General features: G+C 40.3%; 3 protein-coding genes across 6 annotated transcripts in view; 1 reads left to right on the top strand and 2 right to left on the bottom strand.

Annotated features, from left to right (window-relative positions):
- Nucleotides 1–496: 496 nt before the first annotated feature.
- On the bottom strand, nt 497–7,945 carry vsig10 (V-set and immunoglobulin domain containing 10). Of its 2 annotated transcripts, none has more exons than XM_079340251.1 (9): nt 7,921–7,945; nt 7,214–7,519; nt 5,784–6,089; nt 4,469–4,759; nt 2,825–3,109; nt 2,432–2,545; nt 2,215–2,227; nt 1,299–1,441; nt 497–1,212 (listed from the first exon to the last, which is right to left on the bottom strand). In XM_079340251.1, the coding sequence occupies exons 2-9, from the start codon at nt 7,410–7,412 to the stop codon at nt 1,118–1,120; spliced, it is 1,446 nt and encodes a 481-aa protein (XP_079196377.1). In that variant the 5' UTR covers nt 7,413–7,519; nt 7,921–7,945; the 3' UTR covers nt 497–1,117. The 2 variants fall into 2 exon arrangements, with proteins under 2 accessions (XP_079196377.1, XP_079196376.1); XM_079340250.1 differs by lacking the exon at nt 7,921–7,945 and adding an exon at nt 7,606–7,909.
- Nucleotides 7,946–10,631: 2,686 nt separating this feature from the next.
- On the top strand, nt 10,632–12,182 carry pebp1 (phosphatidylethanolamine binding protein 1). The gene is made up of 4 exons (XM_079340391.1): nt 10,632–10,839; nt 11,195–11,304; nt 11,523–11,623; nt 11,792–12,182. Exons 1-4 carry the CDS (start codon nt 10,705–10,707, stop codon nt 12,007–12,009), a joined length of 564 nt encoding a protein of 187 aa, XP_079196517.1. The 5' UTR covers nt 10,632–10,704; the 3' UTR covers nt 12,010–12,182.
- A 996-nt stretch (nt 12,183–13,178) lies between these two features.
- The window catches only part of taok3a (TAO kinase 3a), a 58,186-nt gene continuing 48,981 nt past the window's right edge, over nt 13,179–22,383 (bottom strand). For all 3 annotated transcript variants that reach the window (XM_079340188.1, XM_079340186.1, XM_079340187.1), the window contains 7 exons: nt 22,026–22,262; nt 20,748–20,876; nt 19,688–19,891; nt 18,807–19,046; nt 18,096–18,308; nt 17,463–17,645; nt 13,179–14,594 (listed from right to left, as the gene is read on the bottom strand). In XM_079340188.1, the coding sequence (XP_079196314.1) occupies nt 14,433–14,594; nt 17,463–17,645; nt 18,096–18,308; nt 18,807–19,046; nt 19,688–19,891; nt 20,748–20,876; nt 22,026–22,262 (1,368 nt within the window). In that variant the 3' untranslated portion in view covers nt 13,179–14,432. The remainder of the gene's footprint in view (nt 14,595–17,462; nt 17,646–18,095; nt 18,309–18,806; nt 19,047–19,687; nt 19,892–20,747; nt 20,877–22,025; nt 22,263–22,383) is intronic.

The raw sequence follows: 22,383 nt of genomic DNA, 5'->3' as shown, positions 1-22,383 counted from the left end.
ATGATGATTCAATGTGACAATATCTTGATGATTGTATAAATATGTTCTGCAACCTGGACTGCCCCGGGAATCTTTGATGCATTCATGACTTATGTTACTTTTGTAGCTGATCACCTCTTTTACAATATGCGATAAAATGTACAAAGACTAACGGCTTGACTTGAGATCATCTCAATTCAGCAAACAGAAAAATCCATGTCAGATAGAAATGTCTAAACTCCCCACTCAAAAGTGTGTAAGAAACAAATTTGATTATCGGGTAGTATACAACACATCTCAGTTGATTCCAAAACAAGTTATGGTTTAACCCTTGCCCTTAATTCAATTAGGCATCGTCATTCTCATATACAATTGTATTTTCACCTTGGATGAATAATGTACCATTGTCCTTTACTTTAAGTCCAAGATGTTGAAAAAAATTAGTTGTTCAATCATTTAAATTACACGTTTTTAATCACACATCTCAGTAAAGTGTTATAACTGATGAGAATGTGGAAATAATTTTTAATTTTGAACAATTTTTTTTTTAAATAAATCTAATAATTTATTAAAACATGACCAAAGTGTTTAAATGATTACTATTAACGACAAACATTGTGATGTGTTAGACTTACTGCAACCAGATATGCATTCATTTGATTTCAACAGGGACATTTTGTCATTTTTTTTTGTTGGTTTTTATTCTCAGCAACAAAACAAACAATGATTGACAGACAACATTTTTTAAATAGATCCAGTCCAGAGTTAACACCCATGGTTCATGTGTGACATCTATGGGTTCATTACAGGCTGGCACTGTACATAAATAAAGGTCAAAGGAGGAATTCATGTTTTGTTTTACCACCAAAAAGATGCAAACAATCACACATATGTCTGAACAGCTTAATTTACTGCATTCATATCAACATTACAGAGAAATATATTGAAAAAGCTGTACAAACAATCGATCATAGAAATAAGCTTAGAAAAGCTGTAAACCCTTTTTTTAAAAATATGTCATTAAAAGATTTTTTTTTTTTTTTAACACAAGTCTTCCACCAATTCTTTTCACAGTGTCATTGAATGAAAATAATATTTTCCTAAAATAAAAACACATCTAATAAAAGCCCAGATATACCTAAAATGTTACAAGATCAGCTGGCTCTTCTGTCTGTACAGTATCTACATGCTGCTGGGGGCTCGTGTCTGCCGTTTCTGCATCCTCATGATCACCTTAAAAAAACCCAGAAGGATATGTTACATAAAAGAAAATCAATACTACTACTCTACTCTACAAACACATCAGGTAAAGAACTTACTTGACGGGATTCGGTGTATTTGGACGAGTGTCGTTTGGTGTCCATTTGTTGTTGGAGGCAGTTGGGGAACAGCATCTTGAAAAATCTGCTCGTCGTCCGACTCCACCAGACTCAACACGTCTCCCCTGTCCTCCTCCATTTGCCTGCAGAGCAGAGGTATTATGAACGTTTATCTTATTCAAGAAAGAACAATACACATTAGTTAGCATGATCACACTGAGTTCTCTCAGTCTATGGTTCTCTCAAGTAGAATTGCCAGATCACCCTGATACACACCATCAAATCTCTGTTGCTAAAAGCATCCCATGAAGTCATTCTTTGTTAACATGTAAACATATGTGTCAAAATTCCATGGAGGGTTATGGAGGTATTGATACTTGCTTTAACTGTTGAGGAGCATTTAAAACAAAATAAAAAAATCTAATTCAGATACATAATCAGCAGAGGTCAGAAGTTGTAAAAAAAAAAAAAAAAATAAATTCAGAGGAGGTATGCTAGGTAGCAAGCATGGATCAATGGATGGATAAATTCCACGACCCAAATCAGATCTTAAAGGTACAGTATAGTTTGAAAGAGAGAGCAACGTTATGTTAACAATTTAATGTGTGTTAACAAAAACAAACATTTACTGAGAGATGTTAGCAGCAAAAGTAACTGCTTGATGTTAAAAGATTTCTCCAAAAGTTCCCTGTTCTCAGAGTAATAACTAAAATGACTTTGGAGGGGAGCCTGTTAGCGGTATTTAGCTCGTCCAATCTACAGGGCCGACCTGTGGCTCCCAACTACTGCTCTCTCTCTGATTTCTGACTTTATCCTCTGTCCAGTCACTCTAATAATAAAAGCCCCAAAATAAACCAAAATAAAACGTGTTATTAAGCATGCAAATGTATTGGATACGTAAATGTGAGATTCTCACCTGAAGCCACCTCCTGAAACAAAAACAGAAACAGACAATGTTACATTTGTATTTGTGGCTTTTTTTATGTTGCACTCCTTAAAAACAGTATATATATGTATATATATATATATATATATATATATATATATATATATATATATACATAAGTTTCACGCGTGTGGAGTAATTTGTTTTCTAAGTTTGCGAGTATGTTGTAGAGATAAATGAAAGTTACCCAGGCATATTCTGTGCCAGCTGGAGTAAAGGGTTTTAGCGATGATTGCTGCTGAGCCAATGATCAGTGTGGCTATAAAGACTCCAATGATCGCTCCTGTGTATGCAGAGGAGGCTGCGGAGACAAAGCAAAACAACAGCAGAAGATTAGGAGGCAGAAAAGGGAGAAGCAGCAGGTTTATCAGCATTCCAGAGGTGGAGTTAACACCTGCAGAGACTGGTTCAGTGTCTGAATCTCTGATCGATTTACTTGTGGTATGATGTTTGTTCGACTTGTGTTTTTTCTGATTCATCTTTTCCTGTGACATTTATAAATGTAGCACATAAATAAACTAAAATGAATGTGCAAATGTAACAAAAGGTTTTTTTCAGTAAATCTTCCTCTCACACTCACTTCTCACAGTGAGGTAGACCTCCAGCTCTTTGACCGTGAGGGGGTTCTCGCTGCGGCAGAAGTAAACGCCTTCATCATCCTTGGTGATGTTGACTATTGTCAGCTTCAGGACGGGACCTTCGTCTGACACGATGTACTTAGACCCGGGTATGATTTCCTCCTGCTGCATCCCTTTCCTCCACGTGGTGTTTGCAGGTGGGATGGATGTGGACTCTGAGCAGATTAAGGTGATGTTCGTACCATCCACGGCTGTGACCAGAGGCTCGCCTTCGGGATACGGAGGCTCTGAGAGAGAGGACAACGTTGGATTGTTACCAAACTGGAAGCGACAGTCTGAACACAGCTAGCCTAGCGTAAACGTTGTCAATTAGTGAAACATAACTTACATTTGTAAAAGGTGCGAGAGTCTCCTAACTAGAATCAGCTGACTAATCAAACCTTAGTATTCATTCAGTACAATATTATCAACATCTGAAGGATGAAAATGATTACATGTGTTTTCAGAGGAGTTAACAAGACTAGTCATCAGTTTAAATACGCAGCTGTCTGTAAGTAAGTCTTTGTTGATTCACAACTGTAGAGCATTAGGTACTAAGGATGCCTTTTGGTTCATGATAAAAAAATTATGCTACTTTGAGCCAGGCTAGTAGATTATTTATATTTATATATTTATTATTTCATTTGACACACAAGTCTTGCACTTATCAAAACCTACTAATGCCATCAGTGTAATGCAACTGTCACACACCGTCATCTGATTATTTACACAATCCCGTCCTGTGAAGTTAACCCTTACACGTCTGTGTCCTCCTGTGCACGCCACCAGCTGTGTCTGTATTCACAGTAGAGCTCAATATCTCAGGTAAAAGTAATTGTGAAAATATTGATAACAAAAAAGAAGAACAGGGTTAATCTAAATCGTTTTAGAATTAAATGTGTAAAGAACGCAGAGCATTGTCGGCCTCTGTGAAGAGGACTTTGTTCTTTCAGGTTCTGATAATGGTAAAGTTAAATCTCTCCAGAAAAAAAGCATTTATGTCCCTGATTAGTGCACAAATCTAAGCTATGAGTTTTTGTTGGTACTGTTATACCAAAATGAAAATACTCAATAAGAAATGGTTGTATGGATTATTCAGGGCAAGACAGACACTTTAGTGGATTATTAAGTGTAGTTTTTGAACCCTGGAAATAGATTCCATTGACCTAAAGGGGTGGAGGCATGGATCTCAGAGTGTGTTATTTCAAAGACTCTGCACATAACCCCACGTAAACTCCAGAGACAAAAACCATCTGCAAGACTCAATATCACATGAAAAAGCCAGACTGCTGGAAAACGAGTATTCCTTTTTTTCTTGAATGAGAAGCTGCTGCTGCAGCATTTCGTCATGTAATTTGTTATTACTGTGAGCACCAAAATGTTATTCTGTTCCCTTTAAATGTACTAGTGGGTGGGTAGAAACTTCAGAGTGGCTAATGAAAGAAAAATCATCTTTAAGGCAATGAGTGACTGCTGCTAATGGAGAAAACATGTATGCATGTGTGTGTGTGTGTGTGTGTGGCCTCCAAAGTGGAAAACACATAAAAGATTTAACAGCTGCACATCTCAGGACAGTAAAGAGGCTCATGTCACCCCGTCGTGCTTACTGAGGGTTAACGAACACTCCCTCTCCTTCCCTGGAGCGAGTACTGGGTGCTGGGCCGTGCACTTCAGCTTCTGACCCTCGGACAGCTGGGAGCGGTTCAGCTTCACAGACAGGATATCCGTCACCTCTGATACATTAACAGGTCCTCTCCCAAGAGCTCCTGGGTCGCCCCGCTCTTCTGACCAGTGCAGTGTAGGGGTGGGATAGGCTCCAAACCAGGAGCAGCTGAACAGGACGTGGGAGGGGTCCTCTGCTGGTGCCCACATACACTCGGGGTGTCTGTTTGGGACATCTAGTCAGGACAGAGCCAGACAAGTACGAAGCTTTAGAGAAACTACAGAGAGCAGTACAGAACCCTTTAGACAAACACAACCCTTTTTTATTTTTAAACTGTAAAGTGGCAAGGTTTAAAAAGGAGCCAAAAGGCCAAGACAAACCCAGTTTTATTTCAAATATGTAACACAACCATTTCATCCAGTATGTTTTACCAGTTATTGTCATCTTCTAAATACACACACATTTATATATTTTAAATGGTTTACTTTATCAGTGTACCAGTTTCTTTCCTTTATATCTTGTAATCAGATTAATGTGATTGTTTAAGATGAACTACTTGATCCCAGTCTTATATTTGCAGTTTATAACCCTTTTTGTTCTGTGGCCATCTTTTTGTCTATTTGTTTCAAAAATAATCAGCTACAGCCACATTTTTTCAAACTATGAAAGTTAGCGCAAAATGCTTGTTGAGATTTTGGGTCTTTCTTGCTTTTTGTTTTATCTGACACTTCCCAATTTAAACTGTACATTGTGTGAAGACAGTGCTTGTTTACATTTTCTAGCTTATGGATACTTTTTCTGTCCGTTTTTTTCCCCTCGCCCATTGTCATGTTTTACCTACATTGTCATTATATGGACAAGGTGCATGCTTACGTGTGCTGAGCCCCTACCTACCCACAGCTGCTGTCAGACCTGTCTCAGAAGTTTTAAATATTTGATGGTGAATAGTCGATGTTGTTGTGTGGGTTTTTAATTTTGAGCTGCTTTTTCTTCTCCAGTTATTTACCTTTTATTTATAGCTATTTATGATTGACATGTTCAAACTAAATCTATCAGATTTTGGGACTGATGACATTGTCTAAATAAGATGTAGCTCAATAATTACTTTCAATATTATACAGTATAACTAAATAATTGCAACATAAAGATGTCATAAAACCAAGTTTGAGTCATACAATTTCCAGCAAAACAACCATAAGTTAAAGCTGGTAATCTTGGTTTCAGTAGGAGATTGTGGGTAATGTGTTCGTAGTACTCACAGTAAACCAGCAGCTCGGTGTCCTTTTTGACAGCCTGCTGGGTGAAGGTGTTGTTTGCCATGCAGGTGTAAAGTCCCTGGTTGCTGGGCTGGATGTTGTCTATCCTGAAGTCCAGCCAGGAACTCGAGGAGGAGACGAGAGACTTGTTGTTGGAAGTGGCTCCTCTGAAGGACCAGGTGAGCTCCTGGGTGGGGTACGAGTAGGCGGAGCAGTTAAAGGAGACATTCGTACCCCGATGGACAGTGAGCGTCCAGTTGGAGAGGGTGGAGGATGGGCTGATGGATGAAGATACATTTTCTGGACCACCTGAAGAGAAAAACAACAGTAACATACAACAGTTCGTATTCTCATCTTATAAATAAAGATAAGTCCCTGCATCTGTTAAATTATGTGTTAACATTTTATTACTTAAATATGTTTAGAAATACATACGTTTGAAGAAAGTGTGTATGAGTGATTGTTAATGTGTTAGATGGATGGGGTTTTTCCTTTTAGCCTACATTGATGCAGAGGAATGACGTTTTGTTGGAACAAGCTACAAGAGTCACCCTTTGAATGTACAAAACCATAAACGCTAAACATATCAAAGCATCAGTGAAAGAGGACAAGAAGAACATGCCTCTGTAAACTAAGCATGTTTGTTATGAGTTAGAGGATTACAAAATAGTTCCTCAGTTAAAACATGGAGACAAGAAGCACAAAAAAGTACAATTAACAAGTACTGGACACTAACAAATATTTACACAGCTTTTTATTGATCATTACCAAGTCTTCATAACGTTTAGCTATTTTCTGGTTTCAATAAGGATTGAGTAAGGAAATGAAACTGGTTGCACATTTCTACAGTGCAGTTATTATAACACCCGATTCTGTTTTTCTTCTGCCATCTATCATTCATGTGGAGATTTGCAGATTTTCTTTGTAATAGCTTATTTCTAATTATTCAAAACATTAGTAATGTTACACTTTAGAGGTAACTGGGTTTGAGTATCCTACTATTTTAGGAATTTAAACTACCAATCCATCAAATAAGTGGGGGAAAAAAATAACTGAATAATTCACCATGATGATTAGTTATCATCTTTTAAGGAAAACTTAAAGTTATAACTATCAAAAGAGCTTTATGATTAAACTTCAGAATAAAGTGCAATGTACACTGTTATTAATTAAAGAACTATATAGGCTTACATGATGTACTTTATTACATCAGCCACAGTTCGATGCAGGACTTTGAGTCGAATGTTTTTACAGTGATAGTATCAGGACCTATAGGCTACTCAAAACATCCTCCAACATAGCCTGTGAGGCATTTCTGACATGTAGAAGAACCAGTTTCAGCTACTACAGCAGATCAGGCTCTCTGGAGACACAAACAAATCCCTGTCGTTCTTATTAGAATAATAAATAAAGACATATGAACTTCCACTTACTGGCTACTTGAAGAAGCACACGTGCCCGAAAGGTGATGTTTCCTGACAGCGTGGAGCTGCACAGGTAGCTGCCCTCATCTCCACCAATCACCCCCCGGATGTTCAGACTCCCGTCCTGCAGCAGTACGAGGCGCTGCTGCTGCTGCTGTCCGACCGGTGAAGAAACACCACCTGTAATGACTTCCTGTCCATTTTTCATCCATGTAGTTAAAGTCGGTGTTACATTACCGTCGGTGTAACACGGAAGTAGAGCGACGTCCCCAGGTGCGACTGTCAGGGCCGTTTCGGTGGAGTCATTACCCGAAACTTACGAAGGAGAAAAAAACAACAACATAAGTAAGGTTTTCAGACTCACCTGTATGTTCTCTCTCTCCGGCTGTGTGAATACTCACCTGTGGCACACACACACAGTTGCAGAAGCACTGCAAATGTAACTGTCTGCATGGTGACTTTACAATCAGCTACATCGCCCTGAGAAAAGGTGAAGCAAACAAAAGGCTTCCAGTCTCAAACCTGTCCGACCAGTCCACCTGCGCAAATCACTCCACAGCACACAGTGACACGGTGGGCACCAGTCTGCCCATTAGAAAACTTCACAGTTTCACTTCATAGACCACGAGGAGGACAACGTTGACCGGTAAGTCTAACATGATGATCGGACGCTGTTACGGAAACTCCTGTGCAAATAGACCACACCCTGACCTCACCTTGTTAAAGGGAAGGTAGTCCTCTGCCACTGTTTCAAAAGGAAGAGGCTACTGTAGTTTCCTTTAAGTGGTTTGACTATAAACACAAAAGACAACAGGTCAGACATAAGAAATATATAATGAGGAAAGGAAGCTGTGTTTTAGGCTGTGCACTTCGAAAAAACAATAAAAATGTCGACAAAAATAAGTTATAAAAAGGAAAATGTAAAGACTTACAACTACATTGGTATTGATTTCATAAAGAGTAAGGTCTTTTACCTGCTTTTTGTAAAGTGTCTTTAAATAACACTTGCTATGATTTGACGCTATACAAATAAAGATTGATTTATTGCCAATAGAAATATGAAGAACAGTTTGTCAAAGAACAAACACAATAAGTTGTGTTTTTCCAAGTATCTCTCCCTAACAGCAGTCAGTCATTTTTGTATCCCATCACACATATCAGTGCGACAATCTGAACGTTTGTATTTCTATTGAATGTTATCCATAATGCAAGTGTGTCCACTCACACCTGTCCTGCCTTTTTTCTGTAATACTTCTCATTATTATACAAAGAGTACCTGTTTAAGAAAATGGACCAAACAGTTCAATTTAGCTCCATCTGCAGAAGTGCACACATTATTAATGCATCACCTCTTTAGATACAATAATAAGGAAGGACAAAGGGGCCATTCTTCATGATTTTTTTTTTTTGGTACTAAAAGCACATATTTTACTTTGTGTGGTGGTATCACCAGCTGTATGTAAATAAAATGTCTGACTTCTCATTCCAACAGTGAAATTAAGATGAACACTTTCACTCTCTATGGAGAGGACAACAACCTTATTCTCAACATAGACAAAACAAAGAACTTAATTTTGGACTTGAGGAGAAAAGCTTACTCAGGTGGAAGAACTCTGGCTGTAACCTGAGACACCACAGGCCATCATCTCCACTCACAAGGCCTGCAACCATAACAGCTTCTTCCCAGCTGCTGTATTAAGGTGTAAATGAAATATTACATTCCACATTTCACCCACTAAGTGAACAGCTGACCATCTCAAAGTGCAGTACAAGTGTGCAATATTAACCATATCAAAAACAATGCAACTCCATAATGTGAAAAATGTGTGCACTAATCCTCACGTGCAATAACAAATGCAAATAAATGATGTACAGAAAAATAATAATATAAAGAATCTGCAAGACAAAAAAACAACCTATTTTTATTTGTATTTCAATGTACATTGTCTCCCTTTATTATTTTTGTACTTTTTTGTATTTTTTTCCAGAGAGTGTATTGTTTCTGTACAGTTTAATATTTTATATAGTTACAACTATTTATCTTTGACGTTTCTATATTGTTATTCTATTTTTTATTTTATTTGTTTGTGTGTAGTTTTAACTTGTCTTGTAGAGCTGACTCAGGGAGAATTGCACACAAATTCCATTGTACCTGTCCTGTACCTGTGTAAATGGCAATAAACATCTAATCTAATCACTTAGCCTATATAGCTATGAACAGTTCTTGAAAACGAAATATTTGAATTTTAGGGTTTAGGGTCAAGCAATTTGAACCCAGCTATGTCAAAAACAGATTTTGCAATTGGTTTATTATGGATTGGAGTTTAATTTACTGCACTTCAATTTATTACTGATACACTGTACAATAATTTCCCTTTTAAAATAAACAAATAGAAATAAGAAATCATAGACAGGTGATGTGTGTTTGCTTTTAAGGTCAGGAATGCAAATGTACTACTGCAAAAAAAAAAAAAAGCTATAACATGCGTCATTTATTTACTACATTTATCATAAGCAACTTTAACCAAAGACCGCTTAATTTGGAGGAAAGCAGGTACACATTTAATTTACTTAAATATTTGACGTTTCTCTCATAGCCAGAGATCCATGGCCCTGTTCTGGAAACAGAAAGTGTGTCAATGGAGCATACTGTATGAGCAGGAGTACTTCAGCCGATCAATTTGTGTGATGAGACAGACAGTGCCCTCTAGTGGTCATTTATAACATTGACAGATACGTTTAAAGATAGAGATGAAATTGGAGGGGCAATGTTGGATCTGATACACTTGATCTTGTTGACAAAAAATATTATATAGTGTTCACAATCTTCAGTTGAGGAGGGGGGATAACTGGGAGCAGGTCCTACCAAGTGATTATTAGTCTGGGGTTTTCTTTTTTTGTATCAAGTGTTGAAGAGAAGTAGGCTGTTCTTGCCTGGGTGACTTTCTGACTGAGTCGAGACAGCAGTAAAAATGCAGAAGATGATCATGAAGTTTCTATATCCTTTTTTTTTTTTTAGCAATCTCTTACGTTCAATTGTTGTAAGATTAATGGACAAATAGATGTCCCCTCGTTGTGACAAATTAAATCATAGACTGAGCAAAACACGCAAGAATAAGTCAAGTTCCATCATCATTTAATCAAAAAGAAAAAGAGGAAAAAAATGCGACACCACACACTGTAAACATGGTGATACCATCCATAACATCGATGGTCATAATGGACAAAACGTGGTAGTTTACAGCATAGACATAATATACATAGACCACCAGTAAACAAAGACTTAAAATTTAATTTGAACCATAGGTTCGTAATAACGGTAACACAAAATATGAACTAAAGTAAATCTTTTTTTAATGAAGTGAAAGTAAGGTATTTTGTATTTTGACAGGAATTTTATAAGATACATGCGCACATTTTTTTTTATTAGAGCTCTCCGAGTCGTACGTGAACGCAGCATTCCGGCAGGGTTTTTGGGTTGCCGCGGATCGCAAGTGAACATGCCCGCAGAGTTGAGCCAGTGGACCGGGGCTCTTGCCCTTCATGAGGTGGAAGAACAACCTGCACAGCCTCTGACTATTAAATACGACTCCGTGGAGATCGACGAGCTCGGCAAAGTGCTCACACCAACACAGGTTAGTCAGCTGCTGCTGTGAGCTAGTCATGGCTAACAACTCAGCTAAGTTGGCATCGTCCCTGAGTGTTATAGAACCAATAAGAGCACAAGTCTTGAGCTGTATGCAGTATACCTTGCACTGCTTTTTAATTTGATTATTTTGGCATCAGTGTGTTGCAAACGTCTATTAACATTGAAAAAAGTTGCAGAAAGACTTCCCCATTTTGTGCGCAGCTGTATTTTATTTATGGATAGCCCACCAGGTGGCGATATTTCAGAGATGCTAAATGTTTGATTCAAGTCACCAACACATAACTAATGGTGTTTATTGTCACAACTGTTGAAAGTGAAGTGATACCCGTGCTCACCCACAGGTGCAGAGCCGACCTACCTGCGTCGAGTGGGCCGGATGTGACGCCAGTAAGATGTACACTTTGGCCCTCACCGATCCTGACGCTCCGAGCAGGAGTGAGCCGAAATTTAGGTGAGGAGAATGTTCAAAACAAATCAAGTCACAAAAAAATCAATGCATGAGGTTTGTCAGAAAAAAATGATTGTCTATTACTGACATGTAGTAGTCCCACAGCACTCACGTACTGTATTGGAAGGAAATAAAAAGGTTTCAGAGTCTTCTGGGGTTGCTTTAATGGACGAGGAAGAGAGAAGTGTGCCATCCTTTTTTTGTTTTGTCTTTCACTTCAGGGAGTGGCACCATTTCTTGGTGGTCAACATGAAAGGTAATGATGTTTCCTCTGGCTGCGTCATGTCGGACTACGTGGGATCTGGTCCTCCAAAGGGCACAGGTGAGAGAGAAAGAAGCATAAAGAACTCCCCATTAAAGGGTTACAGTGTTTTTCAGGTCCCTCACCCCACATTTGTTTTAGATTGTCAGTCAGTTAGAATAAATGCAGCTTTTATCAAAGTGAAATTAAGTAACACATGAATCAATTGTTCATTTCTGTCCCCCTCAGGTCTGCACCGGTATGTGTGGCTGGTGTACGAGCAGTCAGCTGTCCTGAACTGCTCCGAGCCCGTTCTCACTAACTGCTGTGGAGATGGTCGTGGAAAGTTCAAGATCAAGAGCTTCAGACAGAAGTACAACCTGGGAGCCCCGTTGGCGGGAACCTGCTACCAGGCAGAATGGGACGACTACGTCCCCAAACTTTACGAGCAGCTGGCCGGGAAATAAACAAACAGACAACCAGTCGGAAAAGATTTCTGCACTAGGAATTCCCGTAGAGGAAAATTCCCAAAAAGGAACCCCAACGTAGAGCACTTGTTTTGCTTTCCCCACTGATGCCTACAAAAAACCTTGTTGAATTCAGCTGCACTTGTCTTCAATAAATCTGTTACACACTGAAATTATTGCTTGTGGTGAAATAACTTTGAATTTTTTAGTTCTTCTAAACGATAAGAGAGCCATTAATCTCATGCGGACATTTAAAATAGTGTATGATTTTTTTAAAGGGGGGGGTCCAAGATATTTACATGCAAGTGTTGGCAGGTTCAATTTGAATTATGTAAAAAAGGCAGTACGTAATTCCTGATGTGACTGGAGTAAGAGTGGTCTTAGTTTAGTTCCTTCCCTTTAGAATGACTCTGAATTGTAATACTTCCTAAGTGCAGCTGGGTCAGTGCTTTTCCAACATACCATCAAAGTCATCTCGTATCTTAAAGTGAACTATTTGTCAGAAAGCAAACCCCTAAAATACTTTTTTTTACCATCAGGTGTTCTATGATAAGGATCCTAGATGTAAACCAGGGCTATTCAACTCTATTGTTCAAGGGGCCACACTTTCAGAAAGTTACAGAGAAAGTAAGCCCACCACAGCAGTACACTGCAGGAGAGCAGCCACAACACAAGCTTGTGATAGGCTGCTAGCACAGGACCAAAGATGTTCAATTAAACAGGAGCACTGTGTTATTTTGAAAACCTTACTGTGGCAACATTGACGGTCATTTACAAGTCCCACCCTCCACCCTTTTAAATAGAACTGATCCATGGGCCAATCTGATGTCATCTACGGGCTAAAGCTGGCCCTGCCTTTGGCCACCAGTTGAATAGGCCTGGTGTAAAACATCAATCCCATCGTCTTGTGTACCCTGCATTATGGTAGACTAGTAAAATATGAGACATTTTATACTCATCTGCAGAGTGAGATAAGACTTTGTGTAGAGCGTTTGCATCGAGCTTCTTTTAGTAGAGGTGAATCTTCAAAAAGAAATGGAAGCAGTCATACCTCCAAACCGTTACAAATCTAGATAAGTCTAACTATCTCATTGTCTCCTTGCTTATACATCTTGGCTCCCATTTGTTTTTATTGGATGAACTCATATGACACATTTACCGACACATCCTCAAGTTTGTGTGATGAGCACTTTATTTACAAATATAATTAAAAGCTCTGACAGAATCATGCTTTCTTTAACCTGGAAAAACAAAATTAAAGTGCATGCAATAATAAAGCATCATACTGGTCTGGTTTATAAGAAAATACACAGCTCGAGTTGTGTGAAGCAAAAAAAAAAGAAAAAGAAAAAAAAAAGGAAATCAAATTAAAATCCCATTGAAAGATGAATGAGCCTCAAATACTGAGGAGGGCGTTTAAGCGCATTTAAAAATTATTTTTTGATTCAGTGACAGTTAAAATACGATACGAAAATAAGTAAAAGCTCTCCATAAATCCTTCTATACACAAAGTACAATCCCCCCCAAGCCCCTCCCCCCTGAAGCCCTTTGTGCTAGCTGGGAGTTGGATTTCACATGTACTATTATTATTATTCACATTGGCTGCCAGTGCAGAGAAATCAGTACGATACACATATTGAGTACCATGATTCACTCTCCCCTCGGTAATCACCCGAAGGAGTCACATTTATCAGAAGTGTACCTCTATGTACAATGTGATATTTGTTTCTCAAAGTATCAAATTACTCAAATTTGTCATAAAAATGTCCTGATGAATAAATACCAAAAACTTGTTGAAAGAAGTAGCACAGACCAACGGCTGCGGAAGGCTTGGCTGTTTGATTTATCGCTTTGAGAGATTTTTTTTGCTCCTAAAAACAAACTAGGGAAGAAAAAAAAAAAAAAAAGGAATCACCTCTGAAAATTTGCATGTTTGCAGAGCACTTATTCTGCTCCTCGTCGAACTGCCCCTCATTTTTCTCTCCGTCCTTCTCTGGTCTTCCACTTTTAGTCACGCCAAAAGTGTCACCATTGCACAAGAAACGAGAAACACTGTGACTACGTTATCATTATTCTTACAAAAACATGACAACTACAGGATCCAGCATTTTTTTTTTTTGTCGTCTTGTTACACCAACAGGTAAGGAGGGGGAGGAAGTTTAGGTGGGTTTTTCTTGGGCACTAAAAACCTGCTGTCGTCTCTTTGAGCGGCTCAGAAACCAGCTTATTCTGGAGCCACGTTGTATTATTATTTTTTTTGCGTCTGTGTTTGAATGGGGGGGGGGGGGGCGTCAGCAGCAGCAGTGAACACCTGCACTGTCAGGTCAGGGAAGAGGGTGGGGTGTACTGAGGCAGACGACAGACGCCCAGGGGATTATGATGATGGCAACAGCAGCAACCACGACGACGACGACGACAGCCCCTCATCTGTAGTCGTCCTTTGGGAGGTCCAAGGTGCCGAGGTTTCCGAAGCCCAGCCTCATGCTCTCCATGTCGAAGCTGTCGATCTCCCTCTCCTGGCGCTCCAGCAGGTGTTTGATCCGGTCGGTCCGCTCCTTCTGAAGGGAAACCAGCTCCTCTTCAATCTGCAGGTACAAGACAATTACAAACTCACACAAACGCCATCCTCACTTATTCTATAGTCTCAGTTGTCAGACTGATGAAATGTCTTTGGTTCCATTTTCAAATGCTGTTTAAAACGCATATATACATATTTGTAATTTATTATGTTTGTATTCTTTCAGGATTGGAAGCATCTTCTTATCTCTCTTTCCTGCTGTCATAAAATAGAATTGATCTCTAACCAATACAATTTTATTTCAGTTGCAGAAGAGTTGGCCTTACTTTAAGAGATTTTGTAGATACAAGTTTGTTCTTTCTCCTGGTCTTAGATGAAAGTGCATTCATGCTTGATGAGACTGTCATTTGTTATCTGAATCGCTGATGAACGTTCTCTGTGTTAAGTACTGATGATGTGTCAGAGTTGTTTTCCCTTTACACCAATAACAACACCATCAACATTTGAAGGTGTCCTGTCCTTAAAGGTAAACCAACTCAAAAGGACAATTAAAGAGAAGACGTCAATCAAGCTTAGTTCGGAAAAGCCATCACAGTAATGAAGGAGAGGCGTAATCTTTCAAATGAGTCAAATCATCTGGAGATGTGTGTAATGTAGAAGGAAACACTGAAGCTTCAGCCCCTTTACACACATGAAGATGGTAGCTCTCAAAGACAGACCTCCGATGTTCAGAACATCCTTTAGTCAGAGTGGATACGCAGAAAGTACTGGAGCACACAAATCACTTACAAGCAAATACATTTAGTAACGGTTTGACGATGCAGTGCAGTGAAATGTTAGTCCGCTGCACCGAAACACATTCGCCTCAAGTGATTTGTGTGCTCCAGTTCTTTCTTTGGATGAAGTCTGAGAGAAGAAGTCCACTGAATGACATGTTGAATGTATCAGAGGTGTGTACTGACTTACAGAGAGAATGCCAACAACATTTTTGAATAGTTCATGTTGGCATTGGTTGGGTCTAAACAAAGAAAAGAGAAAAGCCTTGCGGCGTTCTAAAGTGAGGACTGAAGCAGAGGTAAGGTAACAAATGCTGTATTCATTCATTCATTCATGACACTGGAGAGTCTTAACAGCCACTTCATAGTCCTGAAAATAACATGAAAGATTTGGCATTTTAATGTGCATTGTTTATTTGTTGTTAGGGTGTGATTGTTTGCGTCTGCAGGGGTTTGTGTGCTGCTCTTTTTAAGCCGAGCTCTCACATCCACAGGTGCAGACAAAGCACCGCATGGCGCAATACGACAATCTGGCCAACTACTGAGCATGCACAGAAAACTCCAGACTTTGACCATGAACCGAACCTGAGGACAATAGTGCTTCTGAAAAACATGACATCATCCCAGTCCCCCCCCCCCCCTGTTGCAGTTCTGGGTGCAGCCAGTAGATGGTGGCAGACCACCACGGCTCGTTCCAGACACCAGTGGAACCAGCAGAACTGGATCAGGGCGGCATTTCAAACCGTCTCTTCCTTTGTTGTCGGAGTGCTGTCTACTAGACTGTGTCAGTGACGTCGGTCACGTTGGAAGGAGGCGTATCTGCAAGTTTCCAATCTTATCACATGATGTTTCTATGCACGACAGGTCGCCTGAATTACCACATGACAATTCATCTCATTCTACGCCATGCTGCAAAATTCAGAGCGACACAGATTGATCGAAAGGTCACGGTCATTTAAAAAAACATACATTTAGATGAAAATAACAAGGCTTGTTGCGAGCTTGCAAAATGTCAACATTTCAGTCACTTTCAGAATAATATAGTCGATGAATTGCAAATAAAAGCCATGAATTGTCAGGAGTTTAAAACGGCAATTTGGATTTGACACATGCAACTTATTTAAAACACTAAATAACACTTCTGATATCGTTTCTTATTATAAACTGAGGATGCCAAACAAACGCTGTAATAAGGAAACAATACTGTCTTGTAGAGATTTGAGCAGCATTAGGAGTGTGTGGGAGAGAAATGGAGGCATAGCACTGTCATCACCACCTGTGGTGAGGGAAATGTGTGTGTGTGTGTGTGTGTGTGTGTGTGTGCGTCTGTGTGAACTCCTTACTGCCTGTCTTGGTAGCTTTTTGACGCCTGTACTGCCTGCTGAGGTGGATGCAAACGTGTATCCAGACCCGTCTGCTCGAGCGTCAGGATGTGCTCGGAAAGAGCTGCTGGACTGGTTTTTTTTAATTTATACTCATTACCACCTGTGTGTGTGTGTGTGTGTGTGTGTGTGTGTGTGTGTGTGTGTGTGTCATAATTGTTCATGATTAGGAATATCAAGACTGTGACATTTGTAAGACTTCAAACTGAAGCTAAACATGTTTATTAAAAAATGAGTGTGTGGCAGAAAGTCTGCTGCCATCGAGAGGTGAAATACATGATGTTTCGTACACACAGGGAATATGCAAAGTCTCCTCACAAAGGTCATGAAGTTGCTTTTCAGCTCATAGTAAGCCTTGAAAACTTTGAGCCACAACATAAACAGATACTAACTGAATACTGTGCCTTGTAAATGACTTCATAAAATACAACTACTCAAACGTACACCTTCTTGTGGAGCCTTGGCTCGCAGTTGTTGTCCTCCAGGTTTTAGTTAATTTCTTTGTCAAAAGGGGACCTTCAGAAACGTTGAATGAAAAAGTTTGAATTAAAACATTCCTGAGATCAAGGACTGGAGTTCTTCTTAAATTTTAAGTGTACCATATCCAAGAAACCACTTTTCACGCGTTTTTAAAGGAGTTTGACTTCAGGACCAGTTCCCTCTGTTGTGTTCACTTGCAAACACTAACTTCCTTGTATTTCATTTAAGATGCCAGAGCATTGAACTACACTGAATGAATGTCTCCTTTAAAACGACCAGTGTTTTATTTCACTGTACCTTTTGTTCCAGGTGAGCCCGGCGCAGCGACACCTTCTGCTCCAACTTCTGCTGCTCACGCTCATGCTGGGCCTCGGTCTGCATCTTGATCTTGCTCTGGTAGGCATTGAGCAGCTCCATCTCCTGCTGCAGCTGCTGCCTCAGGGCCTGGCACTCGGCTTCCTGGGCCTCATCCAGACGCAGCTGACACAGCCGACCATGGACCGCGACGTGGGAGAGAGAGGTACAAAGACACAGAGAGAGGGAGATAGTAGATAGATTGAGTGGTTGATGATGGGGTTACATTGATAAGACACACAGAAGGGGCGAGGGGGGGGGGGGGGGGGGGGGGGGGGGGGGAGGGGGAGAGAGGGGAGAGGGAGAGGGAGAGAGAGAGAGGACAGAAAGGAGAGGAGGTGGTGAGGAGGGGAAAGGAGGAAAGTGGAAGGGCAACAAGGACATACAGTGAAAAGGGGACGGATGGGGGGTTTGATTAAGACACGGAGATTGACAGAGAGATGTGATTTCAGACAGAACATGAGATCAGAATTCACTCAAAAGCAACAGTGGACATAAACGCCTCATCATCTCCAACAAAGACAACATTTATCTCTAAATAGAAGAGAAACATCATATCCATGTCCCTCCACTCACTGCCTGCGAGGCCATCATCTCATTGATGCTCTGCTCATACTGCTCAGCCAGGATGGCCAGCTTGCGTGTCTGCTCATCCTTCAGGGCCTTGAGCACTGTCTTGTGGTCGGCCTTGGGCGTAATTTCCATCTGGTGGTGGCGCAGGGCCTTGTACTGCTTGGTCTGCACCTTACATGTGTCCTGAAACTGCTTCTTTATCTGTAGCTCCAGAGCCTGGTGAAGGGGACAGAGACAGACAGAAAAAAACTATTAAAGGAATGATAAAGATGTTATTGAATCAATACTTCAAATTTGATTTTCCTTTTTTTTTTTAAGGCATGCTTTAAGGATTTTGCTTCTATGTTTAAGGTCTGAAATAACCTCGGGGAACAGCACTTGTCTTCCTCATCCTCTAAAGCAAATCAAACAGAGATGACATTCAGGGATGACTCACTTTTTATGTTCTGGTTTTTTTTTTTTTAATTAATTTCTTACATCCATCTTGCGTCAGTGTTTTATCAAAACCTTCCAAACATAAAGGATGTTGCTCATGGCTTGCACCATCTCAGAGGTGGAACCAATTTAGCATATCAAATACACAAGTAGAATTTGAAAAATAGTTATTGAAACAAAAGGAATTCAAAAAAGGTGCACGCACCACACCCTGCGTTTTCAGCACCTACATTCTTCCAATCTTAGATGGGAAACTTTACCGACTCCTTGTGGACTCACTTTGAGGTTCTTGGGCTGCTGCCGGAGCTCCAGCACATGTTTGCGGTGGAGTTCACGCTCCCGCCGGTTGTTGTACTCGATCTGGTTCTCCAGCTCCGTCTGGTGCTGCAGGCGGATCAAGTCCATCCGCAGCTTCTGCAGGTTCTTCAGCTGCCGGTGCTCCAGCTCCTGCATGGACTCGTCGTGGCGGATCAGCATGGCGTGCTCCATCTCTTTCTGGGTCTTCTTCTTGTTCAGCTCCTGAAGGTGGAGGAGCAGAGGGGATCATATGGTTAATAAAAAATAAATAAATTAAATGTTGAATTCGGATTTTCACATTAAGATCAGTTTCTGTGTGTGTGTGTTCAGGTTTAAACACTAAAATAAAACAACAAACAGCACAACACTAAATGATGTGTACTAATTTTTTTCATGCACACACTAAAACAATATATCATCTATAACACGCAAAAACACGTCTCTGGAAATTGTGTTTTTTCCTGAAGACAGCTTTTGAAGCTTCTAATAATTTGTCAGATTTACAGAACAGCTTTTCAGATTATGACATTGTTGCCTTGCTTTACTCTGCAATAATCTTCTTATAGTTAATAGGAAACGCCTCACAGATGTAAGGAACAATGAGTGTAATTATTAGGAAAAAACACTGCCGTTTGCTGACAAAGACCTCATTTGTTTTATAATCTTGTTGGTCCCGTTTACACCATCGTCACAAACAATTACCAAATAAAAAGGGGGTCAATTTGTGGACATGAAATATACGGTTTGGTTAACTAGAGCTAGAAAATGAACATTTAATTAATAACAATGTTCTTAGGCTATTAGATATATAAACTGCATGTGTTGTTTTTTGTTTTTGTTTTTGAAATGTTCATCCTCCGCACCTCTCGGATCTGTTCCTGCTCTGCGTCGTGCCTCTTGATCATGACTTTGCGCTTGAAGCCGCGGCAGTTCCTGTCGTAGAAAACCCTTTGCTGGCCGAGGAGGTGAGCCTCCTCCTCGGCCTGGGAATGTTGCATGTTCTCCTTGTGCTTGGACAGACGCTCCTGCTTCTCCTTCTTGGGTGTGCTATGGTCCTCGTTCATCTCCTGAGGAGAAACAACAGTTGGCCTGTTTAACTGAAGCTTGAAGGATTTGGTTTAGCCATTAGGGGCAGTTAGTAAAGAAATATATAGTTTGAGATTTAAGTCTAAACCAGTAAATGTGTGTGGAGTGCAAATATATTTTTCCCAAGTATAAAATGTCCAAATATGTCCATAAACACATGCTCACAATATGTTGTGTTTGTAATAAGAGCCTACAGTACAACACTCTATTTGACCTTCTGTTTCACACGACAGATCACACTACTATTATAGCCAGAGGAGGGTTGGCAAAAAAAAATCAGCCACATCCATCCCTCCTCAGTATGACTTCTCTTTCTCTTTCATGGGCTTTAAGGTAATCTACAACTCCAGCTAAAGCACTTAACACATGAGCCTGATCCCCTCTCTCTGTGGTGTCTGATTCGGTTGTAGCCCTCAGTTGGTGGGAAATATCTCTCCCTGCCAGCAACGCTTTCTTTTAACTGCGCTGACCTAATTTTAGTCACTTATCTAGTCACTGAAAACACAGTGCATCACGCTTGCAGCCCACATGAGCCTTCTCTCTCCGTTTTAAGGTTGTGGAAGCACACAAATGCACACTGTACATGCTACGGATGTGTAGTATCTCCTTTGTTTTTGTGTATATACATGTGTAGGAACACAGTGAGTGGACTGAGTGATTCAACGTGTCTCATTTCAGGGGTTACTAAATGTGCATGATGTGTGGAGGAGGGCTGATTCAACAGTAAACAGCATACAGGACCTCATGTGTAGTACACGGTAGGGAGAGGCGTACAAAGGAGGAGGGCGAGAAAAAAAAGAAAGAAAGAAAGAAAATAAACCAACAAACACAGCACACCTCCTTAATCTTCTCCTTGCAGAGTTTGTACTGTTTCTTTTGGTTGTCCAGGAAGGTGGTCAGCTCCTTCTTCTGCTGGGTCACGATCTGCTGCTGGAACTTCTTCTCATCTGTCAACGCTGTCTTCATCTGCAGGAAACACAGGAGAAGAACAAAGACAAGAGGCTGTCAGATCAAGCTAGTAAACTCACCGCTGACCAGTGAACACATAAGTTTGTATGAAAGACAAAAATGCACGTCGCTTTGGATGAAAGCGTCTGCTAAGTGAATTGGTGAATATCATCTGCCATGAATCACATTCGTTTCTGAGATATTGTACGATGCCACATTGTTTTAAAAAAAAAAGTGTTATCGTATCAGTTTGTCCATGAAAGAAAATCTTTTTTTTTTTAGCTTTACTATTCTGAGCAATTTATCGACACAAAAGCTTTGATAGATAATATTTCATGCAAGGATAAATCGTCAATAGAAGTAATGATCAGATTCCACCTGAAGCTTCACGTTTGGGTCATTTTTATTTGTTGGTAAGTTTGATTTATTTATAGTATGACCGGCTTCAGAAACTGGACGAGTGTATTGCAGGTTGCTTTGTGATTAAGTGTAGCTGAAGTCAGACATACGGATATTCTAAAATCTATTTTAAGAAAATATAAAAACAAGCACATTCAAGTTTGTAGTATTTATGACGTCATTACTGGTAAAAGTCCATTAAAAGTCCAATCCACATAAGAGGGTTTGATTTCCTACTACCTACAACAACATCAAAGTATTTGAGCTGTTTTTGATATCTCTATCTCTTCTATTGATACATATTGTTTTGTTTGTCTGAGTGACATTCCCCCACGTGCTGTTGTTACTGTTTGTGTGTGCGTGCTGGTCGACTGTATATGAACAGATACACTATCTCCCTGACACGCTGCCTGCTAATCACAGAGATACACAGCTTGTTCTCTCAGAGCATGTGATCCTGTGACACATTTCTGCCCTCGTCTTTCATCTATGCATCTATCATTGGGGGGCAGCAGTGTGTAAAGTCAAAACTGTACTTAGTATTTACGGAAAACTAAAGCTGCTGATTCATGGTTAAATGAACATTTGAAAACTTTTCAACAAGCTTTTCAGTTATACAATCAAACGTCGTGTCCTCCCCTGTTTTTTCCTTATCCCTCAGACAACTGTTGCCTGTTACATGTAGGTCAGCTTGATCATCTGGGGGAAAAAAAAAAAACTTAGAGGTTACTGTTCTTATGCACCCAGTCATGCACTTCCATATCCCACCTCTTTCTCCGTGTGCCCCGCATGGCGTTTGGCCAGCTTCTCCAGCTCGATGTAGGCGTTGTTGGCTTGCGTCTCCACCTCCTTCTGCAGCTTTAGCCGGTGCTCGTCCATCTCGGCCTTCAGCTTGTTCTCCAGGGCAATCAGCTGCTTCTGGTGCTGCCGCCGCATGCGCTTGTAGCCCGACATCTGCTCCCGCAGCTCATTTTCCTGCTCATGCTCGTGGATCTGCTTGGTCACCTGTGGAGGAAGAGAAGTTAGGAGACGGAACACAGCCATATCTGACGCTTTGATCGGATGAAAACCATAGTGTTAAAAGCATATGCAAGAATGATAGTGAGTGAAATAAAGGGGCTTGAGC

The sequence above is a fragment of the Symphodus melops genome (genome assembly GCF_947650265.1).
Source record: "Symphodus melops genome assembly, chromosome: 1".
In the NCBI taxonomy this organism is placed as follows: domain Eukaryota; kingdom Metazoa; phylum Chordata; class Actinopteri; order Labriformes; family Labridae; genus Symphodus; species Symphodus melops.
The sequence above is the reverse complement of the archived record's forward strand: the minus strand, read 5'-3'. Positions and strand labels throughout refer to the sequence as shown.

Excerpts from the sequence above, each read along its gene's own strand:
- vsig10 (XM_079340250.1), bottom strand. The coding sequence starts at position 7,657 with ATGCAGACAGTTACATTTGCAGTGCTTCTGCAACTGTGTGTGTGTGCC. Across the intron at positions 7,520-7,605 it reads ACTGTGTGTGTGTGCCACAG|TTTCGGGTAATGACTCCACC; the intron begins GTGAGTATTCAC and ends CTCCTTCGTAAG. Across the intron at positions 4,760-5,783 it reads CACCGAGCTGCTGGTTTACT|ATGTCCCAAACAGACACCCC; the intron begins GTGAGTACTACG and ends TGTCCTGACTAG.
- pebp1 (XM_079340391.1), top strand. The coding sequence starts at position 10,705 with ATGCCCGCAGAGTTGAGCCAGTGGACCGGGGCTCTTGCCCTTCATGAG. Across the intron at positions 10,840-11,194 it reads AAGTGCTCACACCAACACAG|GTGCAGAGCCGACCTACCTG; the intron begins GTTAGTCAGCTG and ends GCTCACCCACAG. Across the intron at positions 11,305-11,522 it reads AGGAGTGAGCCGAAATTTAG|GGAGTGGCACCATTTCTTGG; the intron begins GTGAGGAGAATG and ends CTTTCACTTCAG.